This window comes from Ranitomeya imitator, chromosome 5, assembly GCF_032444005.1.
Source record: "Ranitomeya imitator isolate aRanImi1 chromosome 5, aRanImi1.pri, whole genome shotgun sequence".
In the NCBI taxonomy this organism is placed as follows: Eukaryota; Metazoa; Chordata; class Amphibia; order Anura; family Dendrobatidae; genus Ranitomeya; species Ranitomeya imitator.
The window spans coordinates 397,440,656-397,454,654 of NC_091286.1; the positions used below are offsets into that span (position 1 = coordinate 397,440,656).

The 13,999-nt window shown below is 50.0% G+C and overlaps 1 protein-coding gene across 2 annotated transcripts in view; it reads right to left on the bottom strand.

Moving 5' to 3' along the window:
* DLGAP2 (DLG associated protein 2) overlaps positions 1–13,999 on the bottom strand; it is a 927,399-nt gene that overhangs the window by 244,223 nt on the left and 669,177 nt on the right. For both annotated transcript variants that reach the window (XM_069726918.1, XM_069726917.1), the window contains exon 5: positions 12,260–12,468. In XM_069726918.1, the coding sequence (XP_069583019.1) occupies positions 12,260–12,468 (209 nt within the window). The remainder of the gene's footprint in view (positions 1–12,259; positions 12,469–13,999) is intronic.

Here is a 13,999-nt window from a genome sequence, read left to right on the forward strand (position 1 = left end):
TATGTGGTATTGGTATTAGTGTACTCAGGAGAATTTGTATAACACAGTTTGGGGTCCATTTACCCCTGGTAACATTGTGAAAATAAAAAAAAAATTGGGGGGCAAAAAGAACATTTTTGTGGGAAAAAAATGTGATTTTGTTATTTTCATGGCTCAACGTTAACAACTTCTGTGTAGCACCTGAAGGTTAAAGGTGCTCACCACACATCTAAATAAATTCTTTGAGGGGTCTAGTTTCCAAAATGAAGCCACTTGTGGGAGGGTCATCTCTAGGCATATCAGGGGCTCTCCAAATGCGACATGACACCCGCAGAACATTCCATCAAAATCTGCCTTCCAAAATGTCACTCCATTCTTTTGGAGCCCTGCCATGCACCCAAACAATAGTTTCCCCCACATATGGGGTTTCTGTATAATCATGAGAAAGTTCTTGGGTACATTTTCTCCTGATATCATAGTGAAAATAAAAAAATTGGTGCTAACATTTTTGTGGGGAAAATGTGATTTTTTCTATCTTCATCGCTCAATATTATAAACTTTTTTTATGCACCAAGGTACTCACCACACATCTAGATAAGGTCCTTCAGGGGTTTAATATCTAAAATGGGCTCACTTGTGGGGGATTTCCACACTTTAGGCACCCCAGGGGTTATCCAAATGTGACATAGCATCCTATAATGATTCCAGCAAATTTTGCATTCAAAAAGTCAAATAGCGCTCTTTCCCTTCTGAGCCCTGCAGTGCACCAAAACATTAGTTTTCACCCATATATGGGGTATCGGCATAATCAGGAGAAATTGCACAACAAGTCATGTGGTGCAATTTCTCCTTTAACTTTGTGAAAATGCAAAATGTGCTGCTAAAATCATTTTTATGTGAAAAATGTGATTTGTTTCACTTTTCAAGGCTCAATGTTATAAACTTCTATAAAGCAACTGGGGGTTTAAGGTGCTCACTAAACATCTAGATAAGTTCCCTGATGGGTCTAGTTTCTAAAATCGTGTCACTTGTGGGAGGTTTCCCTGTTTAAGTACATAAGGGACTCTCCAAACACGACATGACATCCGCTAATTATTCCAGCAAATTTAACATTCAAAAAAGTAAAATGGCGCTCCTTCCCTTCCAAGCTCTGCTGTGTGCCAAAACAGTAGTTTTCCTCCACATATGGGGTATTGTCGTACTCAGGAGAAATTGTTCAACACATTTTGGGGTCCATTTTTTCTTCTTACCCTTGCAAAAATAAAAAATGTGGGTCTAAAATACATTTTTTGTGAAAAATGTTAAACATTCATTTTTTCCTTCCATATTTCATGAATTCCTGTGAAACCCGTGAAGGGTTAATAAACTTCTTGAATGTTGTTTTCAACACCTTGAGGGGTGCACTTTTTAGAATGTCAGTACTTTTGAGTATTTTCTGTCAATAGGCCCCTCAAAGTCACTTCAAATGGATGTGGTTCCTAAAAACATGATTTTGTAAATTTTGCTGGAAAAATTAGAAATTGCTGGTCAACTTTTAACCCTTGTAACTGCCTAACCCCAAAAAATTTCAATTGTGCTGATGTAAAGTAGACATGTTAGAAACGTTATTTATTTACTATTTTGTGTGACATAACTCTGATTTTAGGACATAAAAATTAAAAGTTTGAAAATTGCCAATATGTCACAGGGTAACCACAACAGAGAAGAACCAGAAGATCGTAGTGTCTGATTGCTCCTTCTTCTGTGCTGAAAAGAAGCACTTCACCTTCTTTTTAAACTGTGTAAATGTCTTTTGGCAGTACAGGGGTTAATCGGTCATGTTGGGAGCTCTGAAAGCTAGGGTTCTCAGCTGAGCATGGTTAGCCACTCCTATCCCCTATATAATCTGGGTCCTGACTGATACACATTGTCAGAGCTAGTGTTTGCTGCCTGGCTGGGAGGATAGGTGTTGGTGGTTATATGAGTGGTAATTTGGTGGGTTTATCTGTGACTGTTGCTTGGTTTAGTAAGTGTGATAATTCCCTTTCCTTCTCCTACTTTGGTTATACCCAGGGCAGGCTCCAGGTTTTCGTGGGCTCCAGGCGAAAGAGTCTCAGTGGGCCCCTTGAACACATACCACGATTCATGATGCACAGATACGGCAGAGAAATATAAGTATAGTACAATGCCAAAGAATAGCTCAGAAACCAGACAGTATAGTCCTAAATACAGTATTGCGGGCACCACATAGCGCTCAAAACAGAATAATGAGCCTCATATATTGCTCCATACAGAATACTGGATCCAATATAATGTTTCATACAATATAATAGGCCCCATATATTTCTCCATACCATATAATAAGCCCCATATATTGCTCCATACAGAATGAGCCACATATATTATTATTATTTATTAATATAGCACCATTAATTCCATGGTGCTGTACATGAGAAAGGGGTTACATACAGAGTTATAGATATCGTTTACTGTAAACAAGTTTACAGTGACAGACTGGTACAGAGGGGAGAGGACCCTGTCCTTGCAGACTTACATTCTATATATTGCTCAATAAAGAATAATGAGCCCCATATAAAACTCCAAACAGTATAATGAGCCTCATATAATGCTCGATACAGTATAATGGGCCCATATAATGCTCCGTAAAGAATACTGAGCCCCATATACAGTAATGCTCCATACATAATGGGTCCCATGCAATGTTCCATACAGTATAGGATGGCCCCATGCAGTATAATGAGCCCCATATATTGCTCCATACAGTATAATGAATCCCATATAATGCTTGATACAGAATAGGCCCCATATAATGATCCATACAGAATAGGCCCCATATAATGCTCCATGTATAATGGGCCCCATATGATGCTCCACATATAATGGATTTCAATTTGCTTATTGTATATGGACAGGCTAAGATGTAGCAAAATTATTAAAGGGAATCTGTCCGCAGGGTTTTTCCATATAATTTTAGAACAGTAAGAGGTAGGGGTTAAAACACTGAATTCAGCAATGTGCCACTTTTTTGGCTGTGTGCTACTGTTTTCTTACAATGAAGGTTTTATCACTAGGAGATAATCACTGCTGGACTACAGAAGCACATGAGCCCTCGTCCGATTACACCTTCTCCTCTACTAAGCAGCTCACTGTCTATAGACATTGTACATAGAGCGCTGCGTTGTGGGCGGGGTTAGCTTTCTGAGCTCTGCTACATGCTACATCAAAGAACTCTGACTGTGTCACATCTGCTGAACCCAGCAAAAAAAGTGACACATCGTTGGAATCAGGGTCTCTTTCCTACATTATGCTGCTCTCATTTGAGGTAGCAAAAATCTGGTGACAAATTCCCTTTAAGACATGAAGGCCACTTTGGAGCATCTTATTTTTATTCATAAGCTTTACCAATCTTGGTACAGTCTGGACATTATTCAATTTCAGACCGTCTAAACGAATCACACTTCATTCTGGTCACGTGTGTTTTTTCCTGAACACAATCACTAAGTTAATGCATTTAGTGCATTGTAAGGTTGATGTGTTTACTAATGATAAACAGCATTGGGTTACAATTAAATTCCAATCACACAGTTTTAATGCCTTTCCTTTCTTCTTCTGTCTAGGATGATTTAATAAAAAACATTCTCTACACATTAGTAACCTCTGTACTACAGAACTCTTGTTAATATCAGTTTAAGCTTCTTAATTAAAAGTAATGTTCCCAATTACGGTAACTTTTTTCTTAACATCAAAACATGTGCCTTATTTACTTTTGTCTAGGGTTAACTCGTAAAGGATTTTCCAAATGAGAGACATGGACATTATGGGAGTCTGGTTGACAATTGTATACAGCAGTCATTGCTTTGCGTGACTATCTACATCACTCTTAGGCTACTTTCACACTAGCGTCGGTACGGGCCCGTCGCAGTGCGTCGGGCCGACGTACCGACGCATGCTGTGAAGTAAAATCACAACGGGGGCAGCGGATGCAGTTTTACAATGCATCCGCTGCCCCATTGTAAGTCCGGGGAGGAGGGAGCGGAGTTCCGGCCGCGCATGCGCGGTTGGAAAAAGCGGACCCGACGGACAAAAAAACGTTGCAAGCAACGTTTTTTTGTCCCGACGAACTGCAAAAACACGTTGCATCCATCGCACGATGGATGCAACGTGTGGCAATCCGTCACAATGCGTCGCTAATGAAAGTCTATGGAGAGAAAACGCATCCTGCAGGCAACTTTGCAGGATGCGTTTTTTCTTCAAAACGACGCATTGTGACGTGCGTCGAATGACGCTAGTGTGAAAGTAGCCTTAGATAGGGGGCACCATGTGTTCATTGCTGCGGTAAACAGGTCAGGTTGCATTAAATGTATAGGCAGTGTCCCCTTCTTGGCAAATGTGATGCAACCTACTCCAATGGGTTTCTGGTTAAGACTGGAATATGAAAGACCATCTTAGCAAACTCCAGTCCCACCATAATCCATAATCCATAAGTCTGATGTATCCATGAGCAAGAGGATCCAAGCACTTCCCCTGATACCATTATCGACAGCTGTCCATACACAGGGCCGCCATCAGGGCATTACAGCCATCACTACAGTATGGGGCCGGATGAGCTGAAGCAAAAAGGGGGGCCCGCACACGCTGGCAGCCCGGTCTGGGCGGGCCCCCCTCTCTTTGCTAATGCTCATCGGGCCCCTGGGATATTTTGTTTAAAGCTGCCGCAGACCAGATACATAACAACACTGTGGTGATTTAAAGTTACACCTACAGCATTGTTAATGTATCCGGCAGAGAGAAATGGGCACTGTACCTTTAATTTGCGGGCCCTGGTGCATCATGGTCCTGACGTCACGTTACACACTGAACACTTCCTCATTCTGGAGTGTGGCGTGTGTTGTCGTCGGGCGGGCTGAGGCAGAGAGCAGGAGAAGTGAGGAGACTGCAGCCAGTGAGAAGAGGCTTCGGGTGGCTGCATGTGCCGGCGCTAACTCAGGTCTCTCCTCCTCCCCCCTGTCTGGCAGTTGTGCAGCTCTGTGCTCTTAGTCATAAAGAACTGTCACTCCAGTCCTGTTGGACACAGTGGGGGCAGAACGCTGGACACAGTGGGGGCAGAACGCTGGACACAGTGGGGGCAGAACGCTGGACACAGTGGGGGCAGAACGCTGGACACAGTGGGGGCAGAACGCTGGACACAGTGGGGGCAGAACGCTGGACACAGTGGGGGCAGAACGCTGGACACAGTGGGGGCAGAACGCTGGACACAGTGGGGGCAGAACGCTGGACACAGTGGGGGCAGAACGCTGGACACAGTGGGGGCAGAACGCTGGACACAGTGGGGGCAGAATGCTGGACACAGTGGGGGCAGAACGCTGGACACAGGGGGGACAGAACGCTGGACACAGTGGGGACAGAATGCTGGACACAGTGGGGGCAGAATGCTGGACACAGTGGGGGCAGAATGCTGGACACAGTGGGGCAGAATGCTGGACACAGTGGGGGCAGAAAGCTGGACACAGTGGGGGCAGAATGTTGGATACAGTGGGGGCAGAATGCTGGACAGAGTGGGGGCAGAATGCTGGACAGAATGGGGCAGAATGCTGGACACAGTGGGGGCAGTAAAGCTGGACACAGTGGGGGCAGAATGCTGGACACAGTGGGGGCAGAATGCTGGACAGAGTGGGGGCAGAATGCTGGACAGAATGGGGCAGAATGCTGGACACAGTGGGGCAGTAAAGCTGGACACAGTGGGGGCAGAACGCTGGACACAGTGGGGGCAGAACGCTGGACACAGTGGGGGCAGAATGCTGGACACAGTGGGGGCAGAATGCTGGACAGAGTGGGGGCAGAATGTTGGACACAGTGGGGGCAGAACGCTGGACACAGTGGGGGCAGAACGCTGGACACAGTGGGGGCAGAACGCTGGACACAGTGGGGGCAGAACGCTGGACACAGTGGGGGCAGAACGCTGGACACAGTGGGGGCAGAACGCTGGACACAGTGGGGGCAGAACGCTGGACACAGTGGGGGCAGAACGCTGGACACAGTGGGGGCAGAACGCTGGACACAGTGGGGGCAGAACGCTGGACACAGTGGGGGCAGAACGCTGGACACAGTGGGGGCAGAACGCTGGACACAGTGGGGGCAGAATGCTGGACACAGTGGGGGCAGAACGCTGGACACAGGGGGGACAGAACGCTGGACACAGTGGGGACAGAATGCTGGACACAGTGGGGGCAGAATGCTGGACACAGTGGGGGCAGAATGCTGGACACAGTGGGGCAGAATGCTGGACACAGTGGGGGCAGAAAGCTGGACACAGTGGGGGCAGAATGTTGGATACAGTGGGGGCAGAATGCTGGACAGAGTGGGGGCAGAATGCTGGACAGAATGGGGCAGAATGCTGGACACAGTGGGGGCAGTAAAGCTGGACACAGTGGGGGCAGAATGCTGGACACAGTGGGGGCAGAATGCTGGACAGAGTGGGGGCAGAATGCTGGACAGAATGGGGCAGAATGCTGGACACAGTGGGGCAGTAAAGCTGGACACAGTGGGGGCAGAACGCTGGACACAGTGGGGGCAGAACGCTGGACACAGTGGGGGCAGAATGCTGGACACAGTGGGGGCAGAATGCTGGACAGAGTGGGGGCAGAATGTTGGACACAGTGGGGGCAGAACGCTGGACACAGTGGGGGCAGAACGCTGGACACAGTGGGGGCAGAACGCTGGACACAGTGGGGGCAGAACGCTGGACACAGTGGGGACAGAACGCTGGACACAGTGGAGACAGAATGCTGGACACAGTGGGGCAGAAAGCTGGACACAGTGGGGGCAGAATGCTGGACACAGTGGGGCAGAATGCTGGACACAGTGGGGGCAGAAAGCTGGACACAGTGGGGGCAGAATGTTGGATACAGTGGGGGCAGAATGCTGGACACAGTGGGGGCAGAATGCTGGACAGAGTGGGGGAAGAATGCTGGACAGAATGGGGCAGAATGCTGGACACAGTGGGGGCAGTAAAGCTGGACACAGTGGGGGCAGAACGCTGGACACAGTGGGGGCAGAACGCTGGACACAGTGGGGGCAGAATGCTGGACACAGTGGGGGCAGAATGCTGGACAGAGTGGGGGCAGAATGCTGGACAGAATGGGGGCAGAACGCTGGACACAGTGGGGGCAGAACGCTGGACACAGTGGGGGCAGAACGCTGGACACAGTGGGGGCAGAACGCTGGACACAGTGGGGGCAGAACGTTGGACACAGTGGGGACAGAACGCTGGGCACAGGGGGGCAGAACGCTGGACACAGTGGGGCAGAAAGCTGGACACAGTGGGGGCAGAATGCTGGACACAGTGGGGGCAGAAAGCTGGACACAGTGGGGGCAGAATGTTGGATACAGTGGGGCAGAATGCTGGACACAGTGGGGGCAGAATGCTGGACACAGTGGGGGAAAATGCTGGACACAGTTGGGGCAGAATGCTGGACACAGTGGGGGCAGTAAAGCTGGACACAGTGGGGGCAGAACGCTGGACACAGTGGGGGCAGAACGCTGGACACAGTGGGGGCAGAATGCTGGACACAGTGGGGGCAGAATGCTGGACACAGTGGGGGCAGTAAAGCTGGACACAGTGGGGGCAGAACGCTGGACACAGTGGGGGCAGAATGCTGGACACAGTGGGGGCAGAACGCTGGACACAGTGGGGGCAGAACGCTGGACACAGTGGGGGCAGAACGCAGGACACAGTGGGGACAGAACGCTGGACACAGTGGGGACAGAATGCTGGACACAGTGGGGGCAGAATGCTGGACACAGTGGGGGCAGAATGCTGGACACAGTGGGGCAGAATGCTGGACACAGTGGGGGCAGAAAGCTGGACACAGTGGGGGCAGAATGTTGGATACAGTGGGGGCAGAATGCTGGACAGAGTGGGGGCAGAATGCTGGACAGAATGGGGCAGAATGCTGGACACAGTGGGGGCAGTAAAGCTGGACACAGTGGGGGCAGAATGCTGGACACAGTGGGGGCAGAATGCTGGACAGAGTGGGGGCAGAATGCTGGACAGAATGGGGCAGAATGCTGGACACAGTGGGGGCAGTAAAGCTGGACACAGTGGGGGCAGAACGCTGGACACAGTGGGGGCAGAACGCTGGACACAGTGGGGGCAGAATGCTGGACACAGTGGGGGCAGAATGCTGGACAGAGTGGGGGCAGAACGCTGGACACAGTGGGGGCAGAACGCTGGACACAGTGGGGGCAGAATGCTGGACACAGTGGGGGCAGAACGCTGGACACAGTGGGGGCAGAACGCTGGACACAGTGGGGACAGAACGCTGGACACAGTGGGGACAGAATGCTGGACACAGTGGGGCAGAAAGCTGGACACAGTGGGGGCAGAATGCTGGACACAGTGGGGCAGAATGCTGGACACAGTGGGGGCAGAAAGCTGGACACAGTGGGGGCAGAATGTTGGATACAGTGGGGGCAGAATGCTGGACACAGTGGGGGCAGAATGCTGGACAGAGTGGGGGAAGAATGCTGGACAGAATGGGGCAGAATGCTGGACACAGTGGGGGCAGTAAAGCTGGACACAGTGGGGGCAGAACGCTGGACACAGTGGGGGCAGAACGCTGGACACAGTGGGGGCAGAATGCTGGACAGAGTGGGGGCAGAATGCTGGACAGAGTGGGGGCAGAATGCTGGACAGAATGGGGGCAGAACGCTGGACACAGTGGGGGCAGAACGCTGGACACAGTGGGGGCAGAACGCTGGACACAGTGGGGGCAGAACGCTGGACACAGTGGGGACAGAACGCTGGGCACAGGGGGCAGAACGCTGGACACAGTGGGGCAGAAAGCTGGACACAGTGGGGGCAGAATGCTGGACACAGTGGGGGCAGAAAGCTAGACACAGTGGGGGCAGAATGTTGGATACAGTGGGCAGAATGCTGGACACAGTGGGGGCAGAATGCTGGACACAGTGGGGGCAGAATGCTGGACACAGTGGGGGCAGAATGCTGGACACAGTGGGGGCAGTAAAGCTGGACACAGTGGGGGCAGAACGCTGGACACAGTGGGGGCAGAACGCTGGACACAGTGGGGGCAGAATGCTGGACACAGTGGGGGCAGAATGCTGGACACAGTGGGGGCAGTAAAGCTGGACACAGTGGGGGCAGAACGCTGGACACAGTGGGGGCAGAACGCTGGACACAGTGGGGGCAAAATGCTGGACACAGTGGGGGCAGAATGCTGGACAGAGTGGGGGCAGAACGCTGGACAGAATGGGGGCAGAATGCTGGACACAGTGGGGGCAGAAGGCTGGACACAGTGGGGGCAGAACGCTGGACACAGTGGGGGCAGAACGCTGGACACAGTGGGGGCAGAACGCTGGACACAGTGGGGACAGAACGCTGGACACAGGGGGGCAGAATGCTGGACACAGTGGGGCAGAAAGCTGGACACAGTGGGGGCAGAATGCTGGACACAGTGGGGCAGAATGCTGGACACAGTGGGGGCAGAACGCTGGACACAGTGGGGGCAGAATGTTGGATACAGTGGGGGCAGAATGCTGGACACAGTGGGGGCAGAATGCTGGACACAGTGGGGGCAGAATGCTGGACACAGTGGGGGCAGAATGCTGGACAGAGTGGGGGCAGAATGCTGGACAGAATGGGGCAGAATGCTGGACACAGTGGGGGCAGTAAAGCTGGACACAGTGGGGGCAGAATGTTGGACACAGTGGGGGCAGAAAGCTGGACACAGTGGGGGCAGAATGCTGGACACAGTGGGGGCAGAATGCTGGACACAGTGGGGGCAGAATGCTGGACACAGGGGCAGACTGTGAGACCCGGGGGCAGAATGCTGGACACAGTGGGGGCAGAATGCTGGACACAGTGGGGGCAGAATGCTGGACACAGTGGCGGCAGAATGCTGGACACAGTGGGGCAGAATGCTGGACACAGTGGGGCAGAATGCTGGACAGAGTGGGGGCAGAATGCTGGACACAGGGGCAGACTGTGAGACCCGGGGGCAGAATGCTGGACACAGTGGGGGCAGAATGCTGGACACAGTGGGGGCAGAATGCTGGACACAGTGGGGCAGAATGCTGGACACAGTGGGGCAGAATGCTGGACAGAGTGGGGGTAGAATGCTGGACACAGGGGCGGCAGAATGCTGGACACAGTGGGGGCAGAATACTGGACACAGTGGGGGCAGAATGCTGGACACAGTGGGGGCAGAATGCTGGACACAGTGGGGGCAGAATGCTGGACACAGGGGCAGACTGTGAGACCTGGGGGCAGAATGCTGGACATGGGGGCATGGTTGGAGACATAGGGGACAGAATGGAGACATGGGGCATGACTGAAGACAAGTGGCAGGATTTCAGACATGGGGGCATGGTTGGAGACATAGGGGGCAGAATGGAGACATGGGGCATGATTGGAGACACTGGGGGCAGAATTGGAGACAGATCGTGCAGGATCATGGGGCAGGATGGATACGATGGAGACAGATGGGGCAGGATGGAGAGATCACATGGGGCGATCATATGGGGCAGGATGGGGAGATCATATGGGACAGAATGGATACTCATGAGGGCAGGATGGGAGAACATATGGCTGACGCCAGGAATGAGACACACGGTGGCCAGGATGGGGAATATTATTACCATAGGGGCTAATTTAGGGATATTATTACTGCAGTGATGTATTTTATTTTTTAAAGACACGGTTTTAAATGGGGGGGGTCCTGTTACTGTGTAGAGTGACACTATGTCGCCTCTTTTTCTTCATGTGGTGTAATGTAGAAGTTGGGAAAAATTAAGTAATGTATTCTACAAGCAGAGCTCGAGATAACTGTTATTTCCTGCAGAGATGAGTCCTGGCTGGATGAAGTGATGGCGGTCTGGGCTGGATGAAAGATGAAGGACTTCCCCTAGAGACGTCACTGGTGAGTCAGTGTGTTACCTATACACTGACACTATACACTGTATACAGAGCTCCTGTGTATAATTTCACTAGTGATCACTGTATTATCTGTACACAGACACTGCATACTAAGTACAGATTTCCTGTGTATAATGGCACTTATGGTGATAGTATGGTGCTTTTTTTTTAATTACTGATCAGAATTGTAGTATTCAGTCACTATGTGGTGGTAATATGTGGTCTGGACATGGTGTTGCGGTATTTGTTCCTTGTATGTGATATTATTCGATCACTGTGGTGGTAATATGCGGTCTGGACATGGTGTTGCGGTATTTGTTCCTTGTATGTGATATTATTAGATCACGGTGGTGGTAATATGCGGTCTGGTCATGGTGTAGCGGTATTTGTTCTTTGTATGTGATATTATTCGATCACTGTGGTGGTAATATACGGTCTGGTGATGGTGTAGCGGTATTTGTTCTTTGTATGTGATATTATTCGATCACTGTGGTGGTAATATGCGGTCTGGTCATGGTGTAGCGGTTTTTGTTCTTTGTATGTGATATTATTCGATCACTGTGGTGGTAATATGTCATCTGGTCATGGTGTAGCGGTATTTGTTCTTTTTATGTGATATTATTCGATCACTGTGGTGGTAATATGTCATCTGGTCATGGTGTAGCGGTATTTGTTCCTTGTATGTGATATTATTGGTCATTTTAAAAATTGAAAAATAAATAAAAATATACCTGAATTGTATTGCATATTTTAACAAATATTTAATAGGTTACAGCAGAGTAAGGCCCGACCAAAAGTGTCTACCGTGTTATGGTGGCGGCTTAAAAAATCTTTTGGCCAAAACAAAAGCTGCCGGCTATATGTGTGATCTGGTGATGGGAACTGTCAATGTGTGATAGGTGAGAAGTGGAGTTTTTCCAAGAGAGAGCAGTGGGACTGTGGACAGTTCGAGGGGTGGAGCCTAGAGGCGGGGCTGGGGTGGAGCCTGGGCGGAGTCTCAAGGGGGCCCCGAAAATTTTGCCAGTATGGGGCCCCGAAATTTCTAGTGGCAGCCCTGTCCATACACAGCAGCCTATCAATGACCACCATGAGAGGCGCAGAGCCGCTGGGACAGTATCAGGGGAGCAGATCTGTACCTATACTATGCTTCCTTTATCTAGTAGATGACATCAAATGTTGCTTTGTTTGATGTACTCAATGACCATGACCTGATATCAGAAACTGTAGTCGATACCCGGACTGGCAAATGCCAGATAGTTGGTTTTGAGACTTTCTGTACCCTTTAACAAAATGGAATTGTTATTTGAACATGATAGAATCAGGCTTTTTTAGTTTACAGGTACTTACTTCTGCATCTCTCCATGTGATCGCTGCATTATTGATTTCAATAAAGGTTCAGGTCTTGCTGACATTTTTGGAGATGTTTTTGGACTTGTATCAGAGTCTCCACTGTCTTCTTCCATGGCTTTTATATAGCTTCCACTTCTCATTCTTCGACATGGAATTTCCTCATCTTTACTCCCGGAGGGATACCCTCCCCATTCATCTTGAGGCACCTAGGGATGTGACAAACAATTACATTATGTATACTCTTATACAGATGATAAGCTATAAGCATTATATTATCTGACTTGTTTGTTGCAGAAATTTGTGTAATTCAGTTTGCAATTCATGCACTTTTTGGCCTCTGTCGGGTACATATCTTAAGGAGGCCACAGTGGGGATGGACGCCTAGTATCTGTCCACCACAGGTGCTCAAAACAAAGAAAGTATATTGCATGGTATATATTTTTTACTGTTACCCGGTTTAGGAAAGTGCAGTCTATGCAGATGAATGCTGGCCAGATGTAGGCAATACAACACATTTTGGCCTATATCTGGTAACTGTGAGTTCTAAAGTATAGGTAGGAAATAAATCCCATTGCATACGTTAGGCTCAAATGTTTAAAATGAGGAACCTAGTACATGTGAATACCCCCATAACTGCTTTAGCCTTTCATGCAGGGCCAGCATTATGGGCAGGCAGACCAGGTAGCTGCCTAGTGCCCTTGCTCCTCCAGGGGCCTCCACCCATGCAGCCCCTGTGATCCATAAGAGGGGACCAGCGCTGACCCCCCCATCGCTCATTCAACTTATTGGCATCATAGGCACCGATACAGTTGAAAGCAGTGATGAAGGAGAGAGCGTCAGATGACGCTCCCTCTCCCATCACTCCCCCTCTGCTTGTGACTCAGAGGGTGCATGATGATGTCACTTCATCTTGCGTCATGCTGTGCCAGCAGTTAAGTTGAGGTGACTGGAGCAAAGCCTTGAGCATCATGGAGGAACAAGGAGGAGGGGTGAGTATTGTGTGAGTGTGTATGCATTACTGTATGTGTGAATGGGTGGGCTGCATTATACTGTGTGTGTGTTCATGTCTGCATTATACAGTGTGTTGGGAGGGAGCTGCACTGTACTGTGTTTAGGGGGAGTTCCATTGTACTGTGTGTTGGGGAGGAGCTGCACTACACTGTGTGTTGGGGGAGCTGCATTGTACTGTGTGTTGGGGGAGATGCACTGTACTGTGTGTGGGGGGAAGAAGCACTATAGCGTGAGTGGGGGCTGCATCATACTGTGTGTTGGGGAGCTGCACTATACTGTGTGTTGCCGAAGAGCTGCACTATACTGTGCGTTGGGGAGAGATGCACTGTACTGTGTGTTGGGGGAGCTGCACTACACTGTTTGTTGGGGAGCTGCACTATACTGTGTGTTAGGAGAGCTGCACTATACTGTGCATTGGGGAGGTGCACTGTACTCTGTGTTGGGGAGCTGAACTATACTGTGTGTTGGGGAGCTGCACTATACTGTGTGTGGGGGATCTACACTACATTGTGTGTTGGGGAGCTGCACTATACTGTGTGTTGCAGGGAGCTGCACTATACTGTGTGTGGAGGGGGGTTACATTATACTGTGCATGGAAGGGGGCTGCATTATACTGTGTGTGTGGGTGGCTGCATTATACTGTGTGGGGGAGCAGCACTATACTGTCTTGGGGGGAACTGCACTATACTGTGAGTGGGGGGCTGCATTATACTGTGTGTAAGGGGG